This window comes from Chenopodium album, chromosome 24, assembly GCF_948465745.1.
Source record: "Chenopodium album chromosome 24, dcCheAlbu1.1, whole genome shotgun sequence".
In the NCBI taxonomy this organism is placed as follows: Eukaryota; Viridiplantae; Streptophyta; class Magnoliopsida; order Caryophyllales; family Amaranthaceae; genus Chenopodium; species Chenopodium album.
Window position 1 is genome coordinate 31,958,997 of NC_137857.1, and position 25,772 is coordinate 31,984,768.

Here is a 25,772-nt window from a genome sequence, read left to right on the forward strand (position 1 = left end):
CTCTTTTGCACCTTCCAAAGGGTCAAGGGGGATTGGGAATTCGTCAGCTCCATTCTTTCAACTCGGTTCTGCTGGCTCGTCAGTGCTGGCGCATTCATCATAACCCCAGCTCCTTGTCTCCAGACTCTTCACGGCTCGTTATCCTTCTCTCCTTCACCTCCAAACTCGGCGGATTCCTGGCTCCTCATAGGGGTGTCAAGGCCTTTTACAAGGATTATCGGTATTAGAAGATGGCCTTGCCTGGTTCGGGTTCCCAGGTTCGCATTCTTCAGGACTCTTGGGTTAATGGGAACCCAATCTCGTTTCGTGATAATTGTGAGGCGCCTTTCCCGTCTCATGTTTCTTCTATTATTGATCCGCGTTCTTACGCGTGGGATGTTTCTCGGGTTCACCAGTTGTTTGATTCTTCTACGGCTAGTCGTATTTTGGCCTTAGAACGCCCGAGTAGACCAATGGATGATTTCGTGTACTGGAAGTATTCCAAAGATGGGGTCTTCACTACAAAATCGGCCTATGCTAGGTTGATTAGTCGTTCTGCCTACCTCTCAAGCAGTTCTTGGTTTCCTTCTTCATGGTGGAAGGTCTTCTGGGGTTTGCCGCTTCTGCCAAAATTGCAATTATTTTGTTGGAAGGTTCTTCACAATGCCTTACCTCTATATGGAATTTTACAGCAGCGGGGGGTTCCAGTGGATACTACTTGTGTTCTCTGTCTTCGCCATTATGAGTCTGTTGATCATCTATTTCGTGATTGTCCCTTTGTTTCAAGTGTCTGGATGACTGCTCCCTTACTTTCTTCCTTGCACGTTAGTCGTGAAATTCGTTTCTCTGCCTGGTTTGTAGACGTGGTTTTAGAGTTACGAAGAAATAAGCTTTGGGATACTTTGATCAACTTTGTCTCTTTCCTTTGGGCTGTTTGGATTGCTCGAAATCACAAGGTGTTTCGCCGGGCTGTTATTTCTCCTACTCTCATTCTCCATATTATGCAAGACTAGGTCTCTCGGAGTTCTGTGGCTGAAGAATTTAGAGCTTCTGTTCGTCAGTCCGGGATTGTCTCTTGCGTTGTCAGGCAGCCGGCTTTTTTATCTTCTTACCTCCAGGGTTCCTCTGCCACTCCAGCAGATGTCTGTCTTGTGTTCGATGGTGCTTATTCTACCCGAGATAATGCTGCGGGAGCAGGTTGGATTTTTTGAAGTCCATATTCTGACACAGTTATTGGTGGTGGTGCAAGAGCTTTTACTTCCTCTTCAGCTTTTCAGTCGGAGTTACAGGCCTGTTTGTGGGGCCTGAAGGCTGCTGATCGTCGTGGGTTTCATAGTCTGCTGATCTATACGGATTGCTCCAACTTGTTAACTCTCCTTAATGCCAAGGGATGTCGGGATATTTCTTGTTTATGGCTATTCCAGGACATTAGGGATTTGGTTGGTCGGTTTTCCATTTGGGTTATTCGAAAGGTACCTCGTCAGTGGGTAACTCCGGCTCATTGGCTGGCATCTCAAGCTCGTCAGCGTCGTCTTTTGTTGTGGGCCTTCTAGTTTTTTTCTGTTCTCGTTTGAGTTTCGTTCGTTAGATCGTCTTGTCAAAAAAAAAAATGGCATAAGAGGTAAGGTATATACGCTAACTATTTTTTCTTAGATTCCCCCTTGAATAGAAACAAATAAATTGCACCCAAATCTTACAGTGCCTAGCTCTAAGAGAACGTGATACTCATGGCCTTATCACCATAAGGCCTAATATAGACGGCGCCCAACATATGGTGCGACCAGATCAAAGCTAATCGGATACTAGTTTATTATAACAAATGGGGTAAATAAAAGAGGATGAGAAGCTCAAAATCCCGTCCACAAACCAGAGCCTAAAACGAGGTTTCATCCTTAAAATCTTTGGCAATAGGAAGAGCATCCCACACTCATGTTATAAATAGTAAGCTCTTTGCATTCTTTTACATTTTAGAATAAAAAAAATACTCACACTTGCACTTAATAACACTCACACCATGCATGCATAACCCTTAACACACTACACAACCACCCAAAACTAATAACAAAATGGAAATATATCTTGAGAGAATATGTGAATATTTGCCGTAGCTTTCTCATTCATCAAAGATTAGTATATATACAAGATTAGGCTTCTAGGTTAAGCTAAGCTAAACTAGGAAAGATATACACTAAATATATGCAAGATAATTACCAAAGATTATTTCCATAATCTAACACATCTTTTTCATATCATTAGTTATGTCTCTATAAGGTCAAATTCGAACATGAAAACTCTAGATTGATCAAATTTCATTACTAAAACTTTAAATCGTTACAAACCATTAAAATTATGGTCAGTTGCTTACTTGTTCGCTAGGAGAAACAGAAAACTCAAAGAGGAGAGTGACATGAGAACGAGATGAGTAGTATGAAAGAGAGGAAAGAAGAAAGAAAGAGACCAGAGAGAAAAGAAGAGGAAATTTTTTTTAAATTTATTGTAAATAACTCGATAAGACTATAATACAATTTAAAATTAGGAAAATTTGACTTTTACCACCTTCAAATAACCACTTAATTGAATTTCCCACCTCCAAAAAAAAAGATTTACTTTACCACCAACAAAATTTCCAAAAATTCGATTTTACCACCAATTAACGGATTCCGTCAACGAATCCGTTAGTAGGGCCCAGCTTTTTGATGTTTCTTCTTCATCTTCCCCGATCTTCTGTGTAAACCAACCAGCAACAAAATCAACTACCTCGGTTGGTCGGAATTTCGTGTGTGACTAAGGAGGGGCCGGAATTTGGTGTATGGGTTAGGGAGGTGGTCGGAATTAGGTGGTGGTTAGGGTTTTAGGAGTGCGAAATTTGGTGGTGGCTAGGGTTTTTAGAGTAGTTGGAATTAGAATGGGCTTTATGGGTGGTCGAGATTTGGTGGCTAGGCTTTAATACCCAAAACCAAAACTAACACCTAAAAACTGAGAAGCCAAATCACCAACAACAGAATACAAATCGATTATCATCAACATTTCTACAAACCAAAGCAATTGGTGATTGTCATCAACGTGTGCAAGGTAGGCCCCACTAACGGATTATGGACGGAATTCGTTAGTTGGAGGTGATTGGTGGTAAAACTGATATTTTATTTTTTTATGAGGTGGTAAAGTAAATCTTTTTTTTTTGGAGGTGGTAAATTCAATAAAGTCGTTATTTGAAGGTGGTAAAAATCAAAATTTCCTTAAAATTAAATAAATTTGTGTCATAAACTATGGGTACTATATAGTCATCGATCATTACAGATTTAAGCATATCATTAATTTGTGATGGCGGAATAAATCGTTGGTAATTACTTAGTTGAATTAGTGTGTTTTCTGTGTGGCTGGCCAAACCGTGTGGCTGGCTGACACGCACTAAAACATAGATCGGGTAGTCTTTTTATCGATCGAGTAGCCCCTAACCGACTGAGTGACCAAGTAATCCCTGACCGACCAATTAATCCTTGACCGACCGAATAACCCCGGCCACGCAGTGTGACCATCCACATATAAAATTTTGTGTAATTGTATAGGCTTTTTATTATTTTTTAATTTTTTTTTATTTGGTTGTGCGTGTACACTAAAATTACTCTACACCTAGATAGTGTACACAAAAACTTTGGTATAATCCGAATAAATTATTGAATTTCTTGAGATCGGAGTTGCTTTTTTTTGTTTTTCAATTTGTACTATATCTAATGTTTAGGTTAGTATTCTACTTAATATAGTTGTGTTTTATATTAGGCATAATAAAATTAAGATAGCTAATCACCCTAAAGTAGATAAAATCATGTTATCTTACTATCTTAGGTTAGTATTCTACCCTAATGTAGTTGTGTTTTCCTATATATAAATAACGTGCTTGATTAGTTGAGTAATAGCCACTACTTTCCACACTTCTAACATTCTGCTTTCTTTTATTTTGCTTCAGTGAGTTTCTCTGCTTTTTCTTTGCTTTTCTAAAAATAAATTGTAGTCTACTAAAATCATGTTATATTGCTTTTCTTTGCTTTTCTCTGCTTTTTCTCTGCTTTTTTCTTCAGTAACATTGTTTGATGTTCATAGAATTTGTTTTCAAGTATGATTAATTACTTATTGTCATATATTAATCTTAACAAGTTTGACCTTTCTTTTTTCATGGAATTGTATCATTGAAGGTCTGAAGCATCAAACAACAAAATATAATATGGCCGAGGTACGAGCGCAGGACGATCTACTATTATTGATGGAGGACAAACAACTACGAAAGCTTGCAAAAGTACTGAGGAACCAGGAAGAGCCACTCAGTCTAAGCATCAAATCGGAGCCTGATCGAGCCAAGTACCTCGAAGAATGCAACAATGCTTATGACATTGTTGTCACACTCCTACAAACAAGTACTGATTTACGCAACAAGCATGAGGCAGCGAGGGACACTGACAAGCTGAAGGCGAACATTGCTACAGATATTCAGGATTATGTCAAGTATGGTGTCAACATGGGCCTGCAGTGTATTCAGAACTGTGGTATGCGAGTGACTGTCGTCGAAAGCCTTAAGACACACTTCGACGACATGGCCACTGAACTTAATACGGTTGATTCCAGGGGTGTCAATGATATTGAAAGTTTTGCTGAGGAAGTGGCTTATTACAAGACATCTATGTTTGAATATGTTACAAACTTGCGAAGCGGCACGTCTCGTGCTCACTCCAAGGCTTACTCTGATGCTCTCAAGATAGAGGGAATTGAGTTTCCAAGCCTTGTTAGCAGGTACAACAATCCAGCTCTTTGATAACATGTTGTTTCTCTTTTACAATAATTGATTTTTGACGTGTTAATGTACTAGCTAATATAAGTATCTATTTTTCTTGACATAAATATAAAATTCAGGCACAAGAACAAACTTGGATATAAAGATGAATTTGAATTCTTGGAAGAAGACCAAAAGCTTGAGGTAACTACTACTTCGAATAATATATTTGTATTTGTTTAAAATATTTTGATTAATTTTGCTACTAGCTCTGTTGAACAACAGAGAACATATTGTCTTTTATTTGGCACTAATCAAGTGGTCAATAATATCAATGATAGGAATTTTAAGGCCTAAGGATGGATATCAATGTATAATCACAAATTTTCTTATGCGGTTGGCCACATAGTGTGGCTGGATGGAGTTACTCCGTCGGTCAGGGATTACTCAGGGTTACTTGGTCAGAGATTGTGTAGCCGGGGCTACAGTGAAATTAAGAATTTGTTTGTTTGTTTGATTTAGTTCTACTAACATAGATGAACATGATTCCATCGAACAGGTATACAACAGCATCATAGTGGAATCAGGGCGCGCAAAGATCCCAACCATATACAAGAGGCGCAAGCCTCCAGGCGCAACAGCAGGTGGGGTTGCGACGATGGCAGTAACTGCAGGCATAATGGCATGGGACATCTTCACAGCTGAGCACAAGCTTGAGTCTGCGTTAAACAGCGCCGTGTCAGTGCTTTCAGGAGCAGTCTCTTATGCTGTAAATGTGGCTGTTAGCTCTGCAGTGGGAACTGTAGTAGCAAATGCACAATTAGGTGTTCTGATGGTTTCGATGGCTGGGTTCGTGGTTGGTGCTGTGGTTGGCATTCTCTTTGCTGCCGCGACTGGTGCGATTCTTAAACTCATTTTAGGGACTGGTGGTAAAGTGCCGCCTAACTTGGATGATCTCAAGTTTTATTCAGCTACTATGCCTAATGGTATGGCCATTGCAAATGAGATCTCTCACGACAGTTGAATTAATTATAATTCAACGATGTGCTGTCCATATGCTGAGTGATAAATGCAACTCTCCTATAAATAAATAAATGTATGTGTGCAAGTTGATGTGATTTCTGGATTATTGCTAGAATTAGTGTCTCTTGTGTACTGGTGTATGTTTGTTTCATAATAAAACTATTGTGTACCCCGGGTTGTTAGTTTGTGTACATAATTATGTTCGACTATTGTATAGTTTGTGTGTGTAGTGTTTCGGGCGTTGCTTTGAATGTCACCTTTTTTTATTTTATTTTATTTATATTTACTCTTGTGAGAAATAAATGGATTATATTCCCTCTAATTTACTTAATAATTGAAATGAATATATAATATTATGTTAAACTTGAAACATTGATAATAGTTGGTTGAGATGGTAAATGTATTACCTATATGTATTGGAGGTTATGGGTTCAAAGCATATTTTATTTTGCTAAGTGAAGTGGCTAGTTTACGTGGCTACTTTGGATGATGATGTGGCATTGAGACATATCACACATACTTTGAAATGTGCCACGTGGCACCGTTCCTTTGAAAGGAACGCCTTTTAATATATAGTATAGATTGAACGTAAACGTTGTGTTGTTGATTAAGGTTATCTTTTTTTTTTCAGGAAAGATTATGAGTTACTCAGTCAGTGTTATAGGGGTTATCCGGTCAGTATTGCAAGTGTTACTTGATCAGTGTTATAAGGGCTACTTTTTTGTTTTATAAGTGGCCACACACAAGACAGACTGAATTTTTTTAGCTACAAAATTAAAGATATATAGTGTATTTAGTCATAGAGATGCATATACATATAACACAATAAAACATGATAAGAACTTATTTATTCTAATATGATCATATCTTAACTTTAATTTTTTTATCAAATCTGAGATAACTAAAAGACTAAGAAGGTGAACTAAAATAAAATCTAAGTGTCATGATAAAAATGGGGTGACTTAGGTGCTTTTGATTGCAAACATGTTAAACAAATCCCTAGCCCATTGCATGCCTAGAGAATTTTACAGTCCGGCTTGGAGTTATCAAACTTAAGTTTCACTCAACATGTTCAAGCCCTACAGATCATTCCTTGACCATCTATAACTGATGTTTACTTTGATACTCCTTTATTTTACTTAGCTTGTTCCATTACATTTTAACCTGTCATTGCAAGAAAAAGTAAGGAAAAATTGTCAAAAATAACACAAACTTTGAGTTGTTTGCCAAAAACAAGTCAATCTTTTGATTATTTTTTAATAATACAAACTTCTAAAGGCATCCGCTTTAAACAAGTTATGACCTGTTATTGACTTGATTAATAGGTATATAGGACACGTGTCAATGTTTAATTGGGTTAAAAAAATTAATTTGTTTATTTATTTAAATATTTAATTTTTAATATGTAATAATATTAATTATTATTATTATTATTATTGTAAAAAAAAATAATAACCCCCCTCCCCCACCAGCCACCCCTTCCCCTCCCTGCTAAGGTTGCCAGCTCCTCATCTCGGCCCTCCGACGACCACCTGCCTAGCGTCACATTCTCCTTCTCGGGCCGGAAAAGCTGAGCCAGCATCCCACCCCCTCCCATTACCCACCCGACTCCCAGCATCCCACCCCCTCCCAGTTTCGGAGGTTTTGGAAAAGTTGTTTTGGGGGGAAAAGGAGGAGCGACGGTCGGCATTCCCTGTATTTCCACAACTTGAACTTGCTTATGAGAGCATCCTTATTCATGAACAACAAAAAATTTGTTCATGTTACTATTCACAAAAAAAAAAATACTTTCTCTCTCATATACATGAATCAAACACATAATTTCCAACATTTTCCTCTTAACAATGAACCAAAAAACAATATTGTTCATATTACTATTCACCTACCCCACCTTCAATTTATCTTTTCTAAAAAATTAAAATACAATATATATTATTAAAATAATCAATAAAAGTAAGTTTTGTCAGACAAATAATTTTCACAAATAGTTTGGTTTTCCAAACCATTCACATTTGTTCATCCTACTATTCATCATTCCATAATTTTTTTACATTACTTTATTTCAATAGTAACACAAATAATTTTATTTGTTCATCGTTAAAGATGCTCTGAGTAATGGAATATCCTGATTCCAATGGTCTTGTAATATAAATTTGTCTCTGGCTGTGCCAACTCAAAGTGTTTACTTATTGTCATATGATTAAATACAAAGACTGGGGCTAGCAGAAACAATAGAACATGTTGATAAAATCAAATCTGGAGAGGGTCAACCTGAAGCAAAGGCACTTCATAAAGACTACAGGGGTAGGGAGGAAGGGCTTTGGTCCGATGAGAGTGGGGCTGGGTGCCGCCGATAGTGGGGTTGGGAGGGAGTTCGGTGGTTAAATTTTGCGGGGAAGAGGGAGTTCGGTGGTTTGCCAACACCAGATCGAGGGAAGGGGTGACGTGTGGGGGAGGGGAGACCGGCGCCAAGGAGTGGTAATTGGATGCAACCGATCCCAAGATCTCTTGGAACCGGGAGGGGAGCTCTAACCACTTGAGCTATCCCTCACTCTCGTTGCTATTAAGAGTTAATTATGTTATTCTTATTAAAAAAAAAGAGTTGATTATGTTGTTAAGAGTTAATTATGTTATTAAAGGAAGTTATTAAAAAAAGAAAGAAATTTAACCAGTCATTTAGGTTGCAAGTTAAACAACTTGTTCAAAGCGGACAACCCACAAAGTTTATATTATTTAAAAATAATCAAAAGTTGGGGCTTGCCCCTCGTGCTCACCAAAAAAAAATAATCAAAAGTTTGACTTGTTTTTAGCGGACTACTCAAAATTTGTATTATTTTTGACAATTTTTTCAAAAAGTATAGAGAAATAATTCATCAAAAATGAATATGGTAGGTAGATTTGTATACCTAAAATAAATTAATAAATAAATAAAGTAAAAATGGATTGAATTGAGGGTGATAACATACCTCACCATTTTAACATATACATAGAGTAGAAATTAGAGAGAAAAGGTTACTTTATATCACAAATTTTCATGTAACCAACCATCATGAGAGTTACTTTGTTAGTGTTATAAGGGTTACTTATCAAATGTTAAAGGGTTATTTCATCAGTGTTGCAATGTTGTAGGAGTTACTTGATTAGTGTTATAGAGGGTTACTCAGTCAGTGTTATAGGGTTACATTGTTCTTTTACAAATGGCCACATGGTGTGGTCAGCTGCACCACAAAACGCGTTGTACTTTATTATCATAGACTCAATAGATATTTATAGCTAAATACAACCTAAGATAGGCATCTTGCATTATGTTAGTTTTCTTTATTTTTTTAAGGTAAGAAGGACCCTACTGAGCTGGCACCTCTTATAGGTTTAGCCAACCCAACTCCGCATGTCATTGCTTGAATAGAGTAAAGGAGGGAGGTAAGGGAATCCCCCTGGACTACTCCCAAGCATTTTTTTAGTTGGTGGAGGCTCGAACTTCTGACCTCAAAATTACAAGCTAAGGTAAGTTCACCATCAACTCCAGTTGGTTACAAAAAAAGCTATCAAGTAGAATACTTATCCTTAGAGCTATACATGATATACGAAGTACATGCTTAACAATATTAATCAGATAAGTATTAAGCAATATTCTACAATTAGATTATAGTAGTAACCTTATCATAACATACTATAATTTAGCAAACCACTAAAGCACCTTCACTATTGTAGTTTAAATTCTAAAGCTTTTATTTTATTTTGCTTTATGTTATGTTTTTTTTTTTCTGTTTTTGACAAAAAATTCTATAGTTACATAGGATAAGAAACCCTATACCATTGATGTTTGTAACTACACCATACAAGATCAATGGTTATACCCGTCAAATAAATAAATAAATATATAAATAAATAAATAAAAAATCAATGATAATAATGTTTATAGGCAATTTTTCTACTTAAGATAATATATAATTATGATGACTTTTACTTTCTTCTCGTCTAATTACATGTCGAGTCTTGTAAGATTTATTTGAATATATTATATTACTTCCTCCTTTAATTTCTCTTTTAATTGGAATGTGGAGGGAGCATAAATTATTTAAGGAGATAAAAGCGACAATTAGAAAGACTTGATAGAAAGAGAATAGAAAGAGTCAATCGTAAATTAAAACTATAATTAATTTGTAACTCTTCAAAGGCCTCGTTCACTTCACCTTATTTATGCTGAATTGAAATTATTTTTAGTGTACTAAAATTAATTTTACTAAATTGAAATTATTTTTACTAAATTGAAATTATTTTTACTGATTTTCTATTATGTTTCCACTAATTTTACGAACTTTTACAGAATTGAAATTATATTTGCTGAACTAAACTTATTTTTACTGAAATGAATTTAATTTCACTGAGCTGAAATTATTTTACGGGATATTTTTTTATTAGAAGGTGAATTGAACATAACCTAACATTATGATTGAAATAATTAAAATTTAAGATATCTTTTTATATTTTACTAATTAATACACTATATGGGGTCCACCCATTTTTCACACCAATCAATTTTATGCACCAAAATTTAAAAAATGGTCACAAAAACAATTTGGTTCAACTAATTAGGAGAATCATTTGTAATGTGATGCTTTTATTCTAATCGGATCTTTTGCAATCACAACCACCACTGCTGCAAGTGGCTAGAATTTTTTTTTTTTTTTAATCACTACGTATGAAAAAACCAAGATCAATGGTACGGTAACGTTTAAAATAGACACCCCTGCCTAGTTGGAGGCATCATATCCAAAATGACATCTATTTTGGACAGTTCCACCCAACATGTCTCCACCTAATTTGTAGCCATAGTAATATTTGAATGAGAGTGAGGGATAGCTCTAGTTCGAGCTTTCCTCCCAATTTCAGGAGTTCCTGGGATCGATTCTCACCCCCGCCCTTGTCGCTCTCTGAATGTTGCATCTTTGATAACTTAATATTTAGAACGATCTCTTTTTTTTTTTATACTTGCATCACACCTTTTTAACATGTTATTAGAAAAACGGATTATATTAGGTAAACGAGTGAATTAAGCTACGGAGTATAAAATTTATAGCATAGTTTTTTATTACTTTTTTCTTATCAGTAGTAAAAATTTATTAATTAATTTGTCTATTTGCCTAGTCTAATATCTCCCTTAAATTACGTGTTAAAGTGGTGTGTTGCAAGTAAATATAAACGGAAGAAGTATTAATTCTATATCACTTATTAATAGAGAAAAATGATACTAAAAAATTGAATAAGCAGTAAAAAAAATATAATTTTTAGTTGTTTAAAGAGGCACAAGAATAGGTGATGAGAATCAACAAACCTAAAATCTATTGAAACTAGAAGGAAAGCTTTAACTAGCAAAGCAATCCCTCACTCTCTTGAAGGATGTTGAATCATCAGTTACTTATTATTTTATCCTCAAACACTTTCTTCCTCTCATTACCATTTGGTTTTCCATTGATAAGCCTTCTTTGTACATAGTTCTTAATTTTCTATCTCTCTTATAAATTCATGAAAATTGAAGAACAATTTTGTTAATATATTATATGGTGGTATGGTGTGTATGTGAAGAAGATACAAATAATAACTAGTATGATCGTATACTACCACGTACCTTAGCCACACCATCTTAGACACCACCATTGCAACCCCCATCCAAACCCAGACCCCGGATCCCCCACCCCACCCAAACCCGAAACCATGCATTACCCCCACCCACCCAGACCCAAAACCACCACTCCACCCCACACCAACTCCAAAATTAAACCACTACATCCGAAACCACCCTACTTAAATTACCTAGACCCAAAACCACCCCACCTAAATAACCCAGACTCCAAAACTACCCAACCCAAACCAAACATCTGAAAACGAGATGGGGGAATTGAAGGGAAGGGGGCCGAAAAGGGGAAGAGGAGCAGCCGGAAATGGGATAAGGGAAGCTTGGTTGTTTATTGAATTTTTAAGAGCCTAGGGCAAATTAACAATTAGGGGCCCCTATCATTTACTGTGTTAATATGATACACTAATTAGACATTCAATTTCATAAAAACTACACTTCAAAATATTATTAATTTTTATGTGAACTAGGGTGTCCTACGCGCGCGATGCGCACAGAGGGGCTAGCTCTTGCAGAGAAGTTGTATTGGTGTGTATTTTAATACGTACTACTTGTTTATGTGCATATGTGGTGAATTTGTAGAATTATAAGAAAGCCACCAAAATCTTTTAAAACAATTATTTTTTAAACCCTCAAAAGTTTGACAGTGTTATTTCAAAATTATTATTATATAATATTTAATTGTTTTCCATCGCTTCATATTTTAAGCGGCCATTGTTAGTTTAGAACTCTTAATTGTTGTGCATGTTTCAATAGTACTTAGTGTAATATTTCTAGCATGTTTTTCTTCAAATGAATTTTTTGTGAGCTTTGGTCATATGGAGTGATAATATGTAAACAAGTTCTTTAATGTTCTACGACGACCATCTAATATCTATATCAATACTAAAGCAATAACCAATTAGTTATATTTTTCCTCTTAAATTATCTTCATAATTAATACCTTTTTTTTTCTACGATCGATTTCCCTTGATTTTAGGATTTTTAGTTCTTTATACCTCTTGATAACATACGCCTGATCAAATATCACCAAACTATTTAATATATGAATCCCATTCAAATTCTATAATGTTGTTTATATGTACATTTAAAAAGCTAATAAACCTGATAGTGAGGGATAACTCAAGTGATTAGAGCTCCCCTCCCAGTTCTAAGAGATCTTTGGATCGATTCTTATCATCCTCCCTTGTGGCTCTTTAAACACCAAAATAAAGCTAATAAACCTTAACAATAGTTGCAATTAAAAAACAACAATATTTTTTTTTTTTTTTTTTTTTTTTTGGGAATAAGTTAGCAAGATTTTATTCCAAATCAAAGTTCGCAAGAGTCAAGAGACTTTGCAGAAATCAGAAGAGCAACTATGAAAAAGTAAAAATAAACAATCACTTGGTAATAAACCGTTTCATCGTACATATAATTTTTTTTCTTTTTAAATAATAATAATAATAATAATAATAATAGTAATAATATCATATAAAGTGTAAAGCATTAGAATTTTTTTATTTAAAAAAAATCATTACAAATTATTTGTTAACAAAAACAGAATTAATTTTTGATATGTTTAATACACATTTGTTATATTTGTGTATGATATTTGTTATAACAAATGTGTTTGATACCTATTGTTAACAAATATTTGTTAATCTACACAAATATAACAAATGTGTATGATATGTTTAATACACAAATATAACAAATGTGTATGATATTTGTCATAACAAATGTGTATGATACAATTTTTAAGAGCCTAGGGTATTAAAGTAAATACACATTTTGTACACAGCTTTGTACATAATTTTGAGGGTATAATTGGTAGTACATTATTCCTATCTAAGAGATGTTTTCTACTTTTTATAAGGTAGGGATACGCAATAGTCTAAAAAAAAGGTTAATCTACAAAATTTATTATCAACAAAATAAAAATAAAAAAATATGACCACTTGTAAAAATTAGCCAAAATAAATAAATAAATAAATAAATAAATAAAAATAAAATTAAAAAAAAAAAAAAAACAAAGTCATACATATTGGAATATATATATGTGTACCTTGGAAATACTTAAAATGGATAGTGTTACTATATTATTTACAAGAGTGATTACAAATATCATGTCCTATCCGTCTCATAATTAATTTATATATTTCTAATATTTCATGTATTTTTGGTGTCTTAAATGTTGTGTTTATTTCTTGACAAATAAATATGTTAATTTGGTTTTTTATATTATATTATGGCTCAGGATAGTATTAAAAAAGAACACAAATTTTCATATGTAACTGGCCACACGGTGTGATCAGTCTTCATAGGGTTTGCTACGTACGTTAGCGTTATGGGGTTACCTGGTCAGTATTAAAAGAGTTACTTTATCAGTGGGATAAGGGTTACTCGGTTAGTATTAAATGGGTTACCCAATCACTATTACAGGGGTTATTACTTAGTCAGTGCTATAGGGGTTCCTTTGTTCTTTTGCAAGTAGCCACATGGTATGGCCAGTCGCACTCAAGACGGACTGAAAAAAGAAAATTGGATGGCGGTTAGAAAAAAAAATTTGTAATAGAATTTAGAAAGGATAAACTCATAAATGTGAGGAAAATATGAAACAAGTACAAAAAGAATAACAAGTGAAAAATAAGGAAAATAAAATGTTGATCTTTTGAATATATCTGATTTGAGCTAAATTTATTAAGGAATAAGTACTATGTACCTGAAATAATTGTAGAGAACGATTCCTAAGTCTCAAACCCCAAGTTCATCAAGGGTAACTAAATCCCTAAAACAACCATTGAGCTATTTTGATAATTGACTAAATAATTAGGAGATTAATATCTATAGGTTAAATTTGTTATAATGAAATTGGGCTTTTGGACTGAGGGCCCTCGACGACCGCCCCAGCCCAACTACGACACTAAAGGGAAGGGAAGAGGCGGCGGCAGAGGCTATCAGCTGGGTTTGGGTTTTTAATTTTTGTTGTAAAATTTTTTAAATTTAATTTATCTGACCTGTCATGTGCCGACACATTAAGGTAACTTGTAATAACAACTTAGATGATCGGTTGAGACTATTCAAAGCAAATTCATATTAAAATTAGTATTATTAAAAAATAATCAAAAATTAGAATTATCGATAATTGTAGGCAGAAAAGGCAAATTTCAAATTATTATTATGGGCAATTTTTCCAAAATACATAATATTTTAAATTTTAAAACATCAAAAAAAAATTAAAGTTAGAATTCGAATATTACGAATATAGCTCAAAAATTAAAATCTCAGATGGAGTGAATAGAGGAGAGAGAGAGAGAAATGAAAAGAGATAATTGGTGAGTGAAGAGGGTGGATAGGAGGTCATCTATGGATTTTTTTTTTTTTTTTTTTTTGAGGGGGTTATCTATGGTTTAAATTAAAAATGCTAATTTTTTTTTTTTTTTTATATAAACATACGATTGTCAAATCAGTAAAATTGTACTCCGCAATATATATATTTTTAAGTAAAAGTAATTTTTCCAACGAAATAGGCCATCAACATTAGTCTGATACTATATTTTAAGAAAATGTAGTAATTTTTTTCGATAACCTAACCCACTGCTGATACATTATCAACTATTACTAAGGGTAGTTTGATTCGTAAAATTGGAATAGATTGGTATGTGATCTCATATCAGGGAGGTATGGATTATAAACCCCATACTTGCCTAAACATGTTCGGTTTATTTTTGGAATTTCATTCAAGGAATGGATTATGAATCCTAGGGGATAAGGTTAGGTGGGTATAGGATTTTAGGGGATGAGGTAGAATTAGAACCCTCTTGATATGAGATTCTATACCTAAAATGCCTAATACAGAGGTGGTTCCAATATGGGTTCAGCTGAACCCACACTTGATCCGGAAAAAAATCTGATTAGTTTTTTTTTTATTATTAAAAATTGGTTAAAACTAATAGAATGCACTATTTATACAATGTCAAGTGCAACAACCCAGCGGTTGCAAGCCTACCTTTTTACACCATAGGTCACGAGTTCCATGCTCAGCATCCCTTTTCCTATTCTTTTTCATTTTTTGGGTTTTTACTTAGCTGATTTACCTCTAATGCTAATATAATTTATGATTTTGAATTTTTATTTGAGAATTTAATTACTTGCAGTTAATGAAGATGATTATATACTATATATTTACTCTTGAAAATTTAATTACTTGTACTTTGTATAATTGTGAAGGTTTTATATTTCTTTTTTAACATGTATACACCCTTATAATTAGTTGCAATATATTAATTTTTAAATTATAGATTAAGCTAACATGTGTACACCCATATGTTGAATGATTCCAAACCCATAATAGAAATTTTTTGGAAACGCCTCTGGCCTAACAAGCAAATAATAAAATAGATAGAATGGACTTTAACGTACTGTATTCCAATCCATTCCAAAAGTTCCAACCAAATGTTCCTTAATTAGCGGTCACTAAAGAAGCAATTGGTGAATTAGATTTTAACAGTTGGACTAGGCTTTCTGGAAAACGGTCGATATTATAGCCGTCGATATTATAGCTGGAGCATGTTTTTGTAGTGTTTTTCAAAATTAGTATTTTGCACTGTAGCTTAGTTTATACCAAACCTCTTTTTTTTTAAAAAAAAAAAAAAAAAAAATTAGGCCCATTTTGGTTGGGAGGAATTGGGTGGAAAAGAAAAGAAACGAAAGGAAAAATAAGAATTCCTATGTTTGTTCTAAAAATTACATTTGAAAGGAAATGAAGGGAAATGGAAGGAAAGCTCTCTTTACAAAATCTTCCCTTTCCTTTCCTTCCAAAATTTGAGGAATTTGATAAGAAAGAAATAAATTAAATATATTAAGCTTTAAATTAGCTTTTCCTTCACTTTCCTTCATTTACTAATGTTATACCAAATAATACATTCCTCCTAATTCCTTTTCTTTGCTAATATCAAACCAAACATTTGATGATATAGTGTCTTTCCTTTCTCTTCTCTTTCGTTCCTTTCCCTTTCTTTCCTTTACTAATATTGAACCAAACAAAGCCTTAAGGGTGTGTTTGGATAAAGAAATGGGAAAGAAAAGAAGGGGAGGGAGGTGCAGGGGAGGGAAAAGAAAGGGAGGGGAGGAAAGAAATATGAGTTTTGTGGTGCTACTGACCATACCATGTGGCCATTTGTAAATACAACCTAGGATACGCATCTTGCAATATGTTAGTTTTTTTCTTTTTTTTAAGGTAAGAATAAGGACCCTACTGAGCCGGCACCTCTCATAGGTATAGCCAGCCCAACTCTGCAGGTCATCGCTTGAGTAGAATAGAGGGAGGGAGGTAAGGAAATCCCCCTGGCCTACTCCCAAGCATTTTGTAGGTTGCGGGCCTCGAACTTGTGACCTCAAAGTTACAAGCTAAAGTGAGTTCTCCATCAACTCAAGTTGGTTACAAAAAAAGCTATTAAGCAGAATACTTATTCTTAGAGCTATACATGATATACGAAGTACATGCTTAACAATATTAATCAGATAAGTATTAAGCAATATTCTACAATTAGATTATAGTAGTAACCTTATCATAACATACTATAATTTAGCAAACCACTAATGCGCCTTCACTATTCTAGTCTAAATTCTAAAGTTTTTATTTTATTTTGTTTTATTTTTTTATTTTATTTTTTCGAAACAAAAAATTCTAAAGTTACATAAGATAAGAAACCCTATACCATTGATGTTTGTAACTACACCTTACAAGATCAATAATTGTACCCGTCAAAAAAAATAAAAAAAAATAAAAAAAAATAAATAAATGTATAAATAAAATCAATGATAATAATGTTAAAAGGCAATTTTTTTACTTAAGATAATATATATTAATGATGACTTTTACTTTCTTGTCGTCTAATTACATGTCGGGTCTTGTAAGATTTATTTAAATATATTATATAAATTATTTAAGGAGATAAGAGCGACAATTAGAAAGACTTGATAGAAAGGGAATAGAAAGAATCAATCATAAATTAAAACTATAATTAAATAGTAACTCTTCTAAGGCCTCTTCACCTTATTTATATTTTTACTGAACTGAAATTATTTTTGCTGAACTGAAATTATTTTTACTGATTTTCTATTGTGTTTCCACTAATTTACAAACTTTTACTAAAATGAAATTATTTTTGCTGAACTGAACTTATTTTTACCGAAATGAAATTAATTTTACTGAGCTAAAGTCATTACAGGATATTTTTTATTAAAAGGTGAAGTGAACATAGACTAACATTGTGATTGAAAATTAGTACTCCCTCCGTTTTTGTTTTATATGCATCACTTTGGTTTGCACAAAGTTGTAGGAGAGTAATGTAATATTGTGATGGGATGAGTAAATTATTCTAGTAAAAGTAAGATGGGGACCATGAAAGAGAAAGTATGTGAGAGAGGATAGATATTTTTATTATTTTAGTGGGGACCATAGAAGAGAGAGAACCGATAAAATAAGTTGAGTGTGGTTTAAAATAAGAGAGAGAAATGATAAAATATGGTAAAAGTTTACCAAATATAGAAGTGATGCATATAAAAAAAATACCTCAAAAAGGAAAGTGATGCATATAAAAAAAACGGAGGGAGTAAAGGATAATACTTGGTATATTTAGGATATCTTTTTATATTTTTACTAATACACTATATGGGGTCCTCCCATTTTTCACACCAATCAATTTTATGCACCAAAATTTAAAAAATGGTCACAAAAGCAATTTGGTTCAAATAATTGGGAGAATCATTTGTAATGTGATCCTTTTATTCTAATCGGATCTTTTGCAATCACAACCACCACTGCTGCAAGTGGCTAGAATTTTTTTTTTAATCACTACGTATTAGAAAACCAAGATCAATGGTACGGTAACGTTTAAAATAGACACCCCTGCCTAGTTGGAGGCATCATATCCAAAATGACATCTATTTTGGACAGTTCCACCTAACATGTCTCCACCTAATTTGTAGCCATAGTAATATTTGAATGAGAGTGAGGGATAGCTTAAATGGTTAGAGCTTTCCTTCCGATTTTAGGAGATGTTGGGATCGATTCTCACCCCCACCTTTGTCGCTCTCTAAACACCAAAAAAAAAATTGTAATCTTTGAATGTTACATCTTTGATAACTTGATATTTATTAGTACGATCCCTTTTTTTTTTTTTTTTACTTGCATCACACCTTGTTAACATGTCATTTGAGAAAGGGATTATATTAGGTAAACGAGTGGATTAAGCTACTGGAGTATAAAATTTATAGCATAGTTATTTATTACTTTTTTCTTATCAGTAGTAAAAATTTATTAATTAATTTGTAGATTTGCCTAATCTAATATCTCCCTTAAATTATGTGTTAAAGTGGTGTGTTGCAAGTAAATAATAACGGAAGAATTATTAATTCTATGTCACTTATTAATAGATAAAAATGATTATAAAAAATTAAATAAGCAATAAAAAAAATACATTTTTCTGTTGTTTAAAGAGGCACAAGAATAGGTGATGAGAATCAACAAACCTAAAATCCGTTGAAACTGGAAGGATAGCTTTAACTAGCAAAGCAATCCCTCACTCTCTTGAAGTAATGTTGAATCATCAGTTACTTATTATTTTATCCTCAAACACTTTCATCCTCTCATTACCATTTGATTTTCCATTGATAAGCCTTCTTTGTACATAGTTCTTAATTTTCTATCTCTCTTATAAATTCATGAAAATTGAAGAACAATTTTGTTAATTACATTATATGGTGGTATGGTGTGTATGTGAAGAAGACACAAATAATAACTAGTATGATCGATGAATGTTTTTTTTTTTTTTCTTTTTTTCCTTTTTTTTTAATTTTTTTTTCTAGAGAATATGATAAACATTTGAAAATTATTTGATGGAATAACGTACATAACAACTTATATTACACATAACCTAACCATGTTAATTGTTATTCCATACATATTAAATAGAGATTAAGTTTGAAGGTAGAAGGTAGAAAACCTGAAATTTGAAACTTTATGAAACCATGGGGGTGTTTGGTTCAAGCATATTAGGTATAAGGTATGAGTTTGGAATGACCAAAACCCATACCTTGTGTTTGTTTCTTGAAATTTCATTTTTCAAACCCATACCTCAAACCCCCAAGGTATGGGTTTTTGAAACCCAAGGGGGGAGGTGGGTATGGCTCATACCCATATCTTTAGGTTTAAAATTAAAAGGAAACTATCATTCCTAGATAAAAACCAAACACATGAAATCAAGTATCAAGTTCCAACCCCATACCACCCAGGTTTCATTGCTCATTCCAAACTCATACTATTGTTTGAACCAAACGCCCCCCAAAGGTTACAAGCAAGTTTTATTTATTTATTTTTTTAAAAAAAAAAACAAAAATAATAGGAGAAAAGAATAAATTAGTTCCAAATTATATTTTCGATCTCTTTATAATAAAAAAATTTGATTATTTTTTTTTTTTTTTTATAATTTACATTCAACAATCAATAGCTTATATATGAATGGACTTGATTGATCCTTAATATTTATTTGATTGAGATTGAAAAAAAAAAAAATATAGTGGCATACATTTTAATTATGGTAGCTACTTAATAGTCTTCCGTTGAATAGAGTAAAAAAGAATGGAAAAAGTATGATAAGATAAACTCATGATTCATGAAACATGAGATGACCTAAATTTGTTCACTCTATTATCTTGCTATAGCACGATCAAGATTTAATATTAAGATTACAAAAATAAGACCATAAGTATGAGTTCATCTAGAAATCACAAAAGAGATGGAGTACATAAACCAAATTTGGGCTTTAGCCATTAGGTTAAGTTTTTGGTTGAGTTGGTCTTTTAACATGATTGGTATCAAAGTTAGCGTGACAAAGAGGTAATAGGTTCAAAATCTCATACACCCGTCTTATAAGTGGAACTGAATTGTCATAGGTTCAATATCTCATCCACGTACACCCTTCCTTCAAGTGGAATTTATTTCGCGTTGTGTATGGGGATCCAAGTTAATTACATACTCATTTCAAGCCTAACATAACATGTTCTCATGTGAGTGGGCGTGATATAAATTAACATTGGGATTCAACCATTAACTTAAACTCTCGATTGAGTTAGTCCTTTAAAATATTACATAACAATAAAAGTTTTAAGGGAAAATATGGAACACAGCAAGCAACATTATCTTTATTAGACCTCCAATGAATGCTTTAACATTCTTTGTTCGTAAAACAACATTCACATAGACTCTAACAGAAAGAGTTTAGTTCACACTGGAACACAACAATTGTTTCTATATATCTATTACATTATTTAAGAAACAATACATAAAAACAGACAAATATCAAAGACAAATTACATTAAGACAGACAAATATGAAAATACTTGATAGCATAAGATCTTTAAATCCCATCTTAATTTTCATTTTTTTGCTGGCTCTGGACTAAATTTGTGCTTGAGTATTACGATGAATTCGGGTGAAGTGATGCCACCAATACTCACAGCTGATGCACAATTTTTGTCGCTCTCATCTATTGTGATTTTATCAGCCTTTTCGAGCAGACTAGTTTTGATATGTTCCCAATACCGTGGAAAGTGATCTTTTTCACGAACCTCAGTATAAGCCTGCATTTTATACGTTTACAATCAAACATTCTTTAAATTGATAATAAAGATTTCATATATGTTAGTGTAGTTAAATTGATACAGATATTATTTACATACCGAGTTTTGGGTGGTACTCCAAGGGGTGCACCAAGCTATCATGTAGTCACGAACCTCACCTTTGATGTTCTTACCACGATACACCCGGGCAGCTTCGGAGCCATAAGCCTGTGCTGTTGGGTGGGAGTGTAAGAAGGCGAGCCACTGACCGTTTTGAAAGGAATTGGGTGGGTTCTCCTTATAGACATAACCCAACCAATCCTTCTTTTCTACAAGTTCAAGAGTATCCCCTGTACCATTATACACAAGGCATAATGTGCAAACTCCGTTACCATAGTCGGACTTAAGGCCGAGCACAAATTCAAGAGCACTAATGTTCTTGTCCTCGGCATGGATCAATCTCATTGCCTCTCTCGCTCTATCTTCTTGTGTTATTTCTTTACCTCTATACTTTGACATTTGTTTCAAGGTTTGATCTGTAATTGGAGAACCAAAGGGATTCATTCTCAATTATTGTTACTAGCTTCTTAGCACCTTTTTTACCTTGGCTTAATGTGTCAAGATATAGAGCTTAATAGTTCATATATATACTACTTCAATTCTATGTTATAAATTGAAAATAAAGGTTGGTCTAGTTAGACTCTAATCATTATAACTTTTGGTTAAATTAGTCCTCTAATATAATATGAAAAGCTGCATGACAAGAACCAACCTTACATTTTAAAATCTCATCTATCGTACCATTTTTTTTCAAAATGATACTCCCTCTGTCCCTAAATTACATTCCTCTTTGGTAATTTACACGGGAATTAAGAAGGAAGGAGTAAGACAAATAACAATGATTATATAATGCTATGGGAAGTACAAAGATAGATTAATTATTACTCATGACATGTCATCAATCCTTTGCAAAAAAAAGGACCAATCACATGCTCCTAATTGAAAATTTTTAACCAATCATATTCATTGTAATTTGGCACATGGATTATGAGTGAGATTAGGTAAGGATGAGTGAGAAAGCATTAAATATAAAACAGAAAAAGAGAGTTGATTTACTAAAAAAAACTTACCAAAGATAGAAAGGAGGAATGTAATTTTGGAATACCAAAAATAGAAAGGAGGAATGTAATTTAGGGACGGAGGGAGTATATTGAAAATACAGGTGTCAATGGATCGGGTTTGATGAAGTCGGGTTGACGGGTCTATTTTAAACTTAAATCATGCTAAATTATTGTGTTCACTCGAATCGAAATCTAAATTGGATAATTTTTAAGTTAGTTCCGGATCGAGTCAAGTCGGGTGTGATCTTTAATCGTAGACATCGTTATAAATATTATTAGGTGCACTTGCACAACAATAGGCAAAAAAAGCTAGCGACTGAGAGTTTTTCAAAACCCTCCCCCATCCCTTCCAAACAACTACCACCAAAAAAAAAAAAAAAGAGAGAGAAAAATGGCGAATCCCTTCGGTCAAGTGGTTGATGATGACAAGTTAGATGAGATGCCTAGATATGTAGACGAATTCAAAAGCCAAGAAGATAGAGCAAGAGAAGCAATGAATCTAATCAATGAGTATGACAAGAACGTAAAGGCTAGAAAGTATGTAGATGGTGTAAAGAAAGATTACGGTAATGGAGCCTCCACATTGTGCATGATTTACAACGCTACTGGTGAAACTCTTTACTATTCCACTAGTAAAGATTGGTACGGTTTCATTGGCCGGACCCCGTACCCTTTCGAGATCGGGAACGGCCAATGGGCATCCTTCCTCCATGTCCATACGACTGGTGCCGCCTCCGGGTCCGAAGCGGCCGTGGTGTTCCGTGGTAAGAACAAAAGTGGACTATCCCGTGACTTTCTAGTCGCTTGGAATACCCCTTGGTCTTCTTTAAAAAAAAACAAGGTATTACAACTTTTTTCTTATCTGATCTTATTTTTTAAATGGTAATGAGAAGAGCCATTCTAGGAGGGGATTTTTTTAATTTATTTTCAAAAACATCAAAAAATAAAACAAAAATAGTCGATCCCAAACATGTCCTAATTAATTGCACTACCTTTACACCTCAATAAACTTCTCTCAATCTCTATGTGAGAGCATAATTTTGAGTAAATATAATTATAACAGATGTAGCATCTCATCTACTCGTTTACATATCTTATCTGATACACGAAGTATTTGTTTATTTATGCAGGCTTACAGTGATGTAGGTACGTCTGGGAGTTTCAATAGTCGTTGGTCTGATGTTGTAAATAAGTTGGAGAATAGTGGATATGACCACTTGACTAACAAGGATGGCGTCAAAATTGAGGTTTCTACTGCTACGGGGACTTCTCCGGTATTCACAGCAAGAATCATAACCCCTTACAGTCCATGAGACCATGAACTAACATATCAATAAAAATTTACTTCTAGCTTAGTATCATATAATATGTAATCCTTCGTATTTATGTTGTGTGATTTTAATGTTATTTAAATATTATGCATGGAGTGATACAAGAGATTGATCTGAGGTGATGGAATAATGGTACACTGTACTCCTCATAATGTCTTTGCTTTAATTAAAACAATTTATGAGAGAAATGGTAATCCTCAAGATTTAAATGTTGATATTTGTTAACTTTAATGCTATTAATTAATATCTTGAAAATTGGAAAAATACTCATAATCGTAGATTAATTATCATCTATATCATTTACTCTCTCCGTTTTTATATTACATTCCTATTTTTAACATGTATTCTTCACATAATAGAGAGAAGTAAGAATGTAATTTAGAAACGGAGGGAGTATTTTTATAAATGGGAATGTCGATGAGCCAATGCATGCGCTCAAGAACAATCTCTGATCATATATATTGATCAATCAAACCTCATTTGTTAATCAAGGAATAACAAAAGAGCTCGAACAAAAATTTCAAGTTCATTTAGTAAACAAGCCTATATCAAACAATTGAATACTCTTATACTCAACTCGTTCAGGCTTGCGTATAACACTATAACTCAATCTGAATTGATTCCTCTTTTGTATTGTAATGAACTTTACCATTTTAAAGCACTAAATCAATTAAATTTAGGAAATTTTTTGAGAAAAAACCTTTTAAAGCAACATTTTGGTTGGGAAAAACCTTTAAAAATTTTAGTGGCAATTATGAACCAAATTGTATTTTTGTTCAAGACAACCAAATTAAGCTCACATTATTCCAGCATTGACTTGATTATTTCCGGCGCTGACCCCCCATGTGCAGGTCATATGACCTTTTTTTTTTTTACTAATCCCTCCCCTTTCTTCTAAATTTTCCCCTAATTTCCCTCTAACCTCGAATTGTTTTACTCTTCCCCCTTTCTTCTGATTGTCCCCCATCTTCTCCCTCCTCTCTTCAAAAATGAGGTAATAAATCATCTTCAACCTATTCTCTGCCATGGCTTCACCCTAAACCTGCAAATTAGTCAATGAAGATATGAAGTGAAGGTAATTTACACCCACCCTAAACAGTAAGTTTAATTGATTTATTGTATTTAAATGATGTTTATTTCCTTTTTTGGGTATTATATTCTAAAATTTGGCAGCAATTGCTTTGCCATGGCCATGGGTAAGAATAAAGCAAGGAAGAAAGGAGGAAAGGAGTTGCGTCATGTTCTAAGAAGCTAAGGCCGTCAATTACAAAGTTATATATAAACCCAGATTCTTGAATGGAGCCATGGCTGTCACATAATTGAGATAAATAGATGTTGTTAACGCAAATTAAAAAGGAGCAAAAAGATCCTAAATATTCAAATACCTACAAAATTAATGAAGTAGGTAACAATTACAGAATAATGTAAAGAGCAAGATTAGCCCTGTCTGGTCTTAAGATTTTAATTAATTTCCACATCAGATTTTATATTAAATTTATTTATTTTTTTTAATTTTAATTATGTTAAAACTCCTTAAGACTCAATCAGATTTATCTCTTCAATCCTAAGACTTATTTTAGATTTATTTAAAATATTTATTATTTTTTTTTTTGTCTTTTAACAAATGTATTTCAATATATTTTTTTTGAAATACATATATAATTTTAATATGATATGAATATTCACAGTGGGGTAACAAATTTCTAACCAATTTAGATGTCACAGTTGAAAAATAATAGCAAAATAGATCAAGCAAAAAAAAATCAATTATAATGGAACTACATGAATTTAATTGATTTAAAAATGCATGAAATTTTAAAATTACACATATTGCATTAAATAGTTGTAAATGTATACAAAAAATTAAAAACAAAGTTCATATCTATAAAAAAAAAATTGGAACAACATACATACATTTTTTAAAAAAAACATTATTCATAGATTTTTTTTTTTTTTTAAAGAAGTGTACATAAATTATAATGTATTTAAAAAACTAAAAAAAAAAAAAAATTATTATCAAAATACCGTGTTTTGATGTATATATAGGGAAAACACTGTGTATAGTGTATAGAGTTGAGTCTTAAGTTGAGTCTTGAGTTTTCAAGACTCCACTTCAGATTTTGTTAAGACTTAACTTCTTAAATGCATTAAAAAAACAAAGTCTTGTCTTAAGATCACAAAATCAAAAAATGATGATGTCATCCTGAGTCTTAAGACTCAGGGCTAATCTTGCTCTAGTGTATCCTTTGTCGAAATTAACTGCCATAAACAATTTCCGCAATTAATTCAACCTATCATGTTTTTTTATGGCAGTT

The 25,772-nt window shown here is 33.1% G+C and overlaps 4 protein-coding genes across 4 annotated transcripts; 3 read left to right on the forward strand and 1 right to left on the reverse strand.

The window, feature by feature from the left end:
* The first annotated feature begins 230 nt into the window (after positions 1-230).
* Positions 231-1,532, forward strand: LOC145610845 (uncharacterized). Its single transcript, XM_081666122.1, has 3 exons — positions 231-935; positions 993-1,140; positions 1,210-1,532. The coding sequence occupies exons 1-3, from the start codon at positions 231-233 to the stop codon at positions 1,530-1,532; spliced, it is 1,176 nt and encodes a 391-aa protein (XP_081522248.1).
* A 2,666-nt stretch (positions 1,533-4,198) lies between these two features.
* On the forward strand, positions 4,199-5,786 carry LOC145610846 (uncharacterized). The gene is made up of 3 exons (XM_081666123.1): positions 4,199-4,761; positions 4,882-4,945; positions 5,301-5,786. The coding sequence occupies exons 1-3, from the start codon at positions 4,199-4,201 to the stop codon at positions 5,763-5,765; spliced, it is 1,092 nt and encodes a 363-aa protein (XP_081522249.1). The 3' UTR covers positions 5,766-5,786.
* A 15,036-nt stretch (positions 5,787-20,822) lies between these two features.
* On the reverse strand, positions 20,823-21,524 carry LOC145610847 (23 kDa jasmonate-induced protein-like). Its single transcript, XM_081666124.1, has 2 exons — positions 21,126-21,524; positions 20,823-21,026 (listed from the first exon to the last, which is right to left on the reverse strand). Exons 1-2 carry the CDS (start codon positions 21,522-21,524, stop codon positions 20,823-20,825), a joined length of 603 nt encoding a protein of 200 aa, XP_081522250.1.
* A 991-nt stretch (positions 21,525-22,515) lies between these two features.
* LOC145610027 (23 kDa jasmonate-induced protein-like) lies at positions 22,516-23,439 on the forward strand. Its single transcript, XM_081665270.1, has 2 exons — positions 22,516-22,967; positions 23,257-23,439. The coding sequence occupies exons 1-2, from the start codon at positions 22,518-22,520 to the stop codon at positions 23,437-23,439; spliced, it is 633 nt and encodes a 210-aa protein (XP_081521396.1). The 5' UTR covers positions 22,516-22,517.
* The last annotated feature ends 2,333 nt before the right edge of the window (positions 23,440-25,772 follow it).

Bases quoted from the DNA above. Each gene is read 5' to 3' on its own strand.
- LOC145610846 (XM_081666123.1), top strand. From the start codon at position 4,199: ATGGCCGAGGTACGAGCGCAGGACGATCTACTATTATTGATGGAGGAC. The intron at 4,762-4,881 runs GTACAACAATCC...TATAAAATTCAG, and splicing joins TTTCCAAGCCTTGTTAGCAG to GCACAAGAACAAACTTGGAT. The intron at 4,946-5,300 runs GTAACTACTACT...TCCATCGAACAG, and splicing joins AAGAAGACCAAAAGCTTGAG to GTATACAACAGCATCATAGT.
- LOC145610847 (XM_081666124.1), bottom strand. From the start codon at position 21,524: ATGTCAAAGTATAGAGGTAAAGAAATAACACAAGAAGATAGAGCGAGA. The intron at 21,027-21,125 runs GTATGTAAATAA...TATAAAATGCAG, and splicing joins GGAGTACCACCCAAAACTCG to GCTTATACTGAGGTTCGTGA.
- LOC145610845 (XM_081666122.1), top strand. From the start codon at position 231: ATGGCCTTGCCTGGTTCGGGTTCCCAGGTTCGCATTCTTCAGGACTCT. The intron at 936-992 runs GTGTTTCGCCGG...ATGCAAGACTAG, and splicing joins GGATTGCTCGAAATCACAAG to GTCTCTCGGAGTTCTGTGGC. The intron at 1,141-1,209 runs GTGCTTATTCTA...ATTCTGACACAG, and splicing joins TGTCTGTCTTGTGTTCGATG to TTATTGGTGGTGGTGCAAGA.
- LOC145610027 (XM_081665270.1), top strand. From the start codon at position 22,518: ATGGCGAATCCCTTCGGTCAAGTGGTTGATGATGACAAGTTAGATGAG. The intron at 22,968-23,256 runs GTATTACAACTT...TTATTTATGCAG, and splicing joins CTTCTTTAAAAAAAAACAAG to GCTTACAGTGATGTAGGTAC.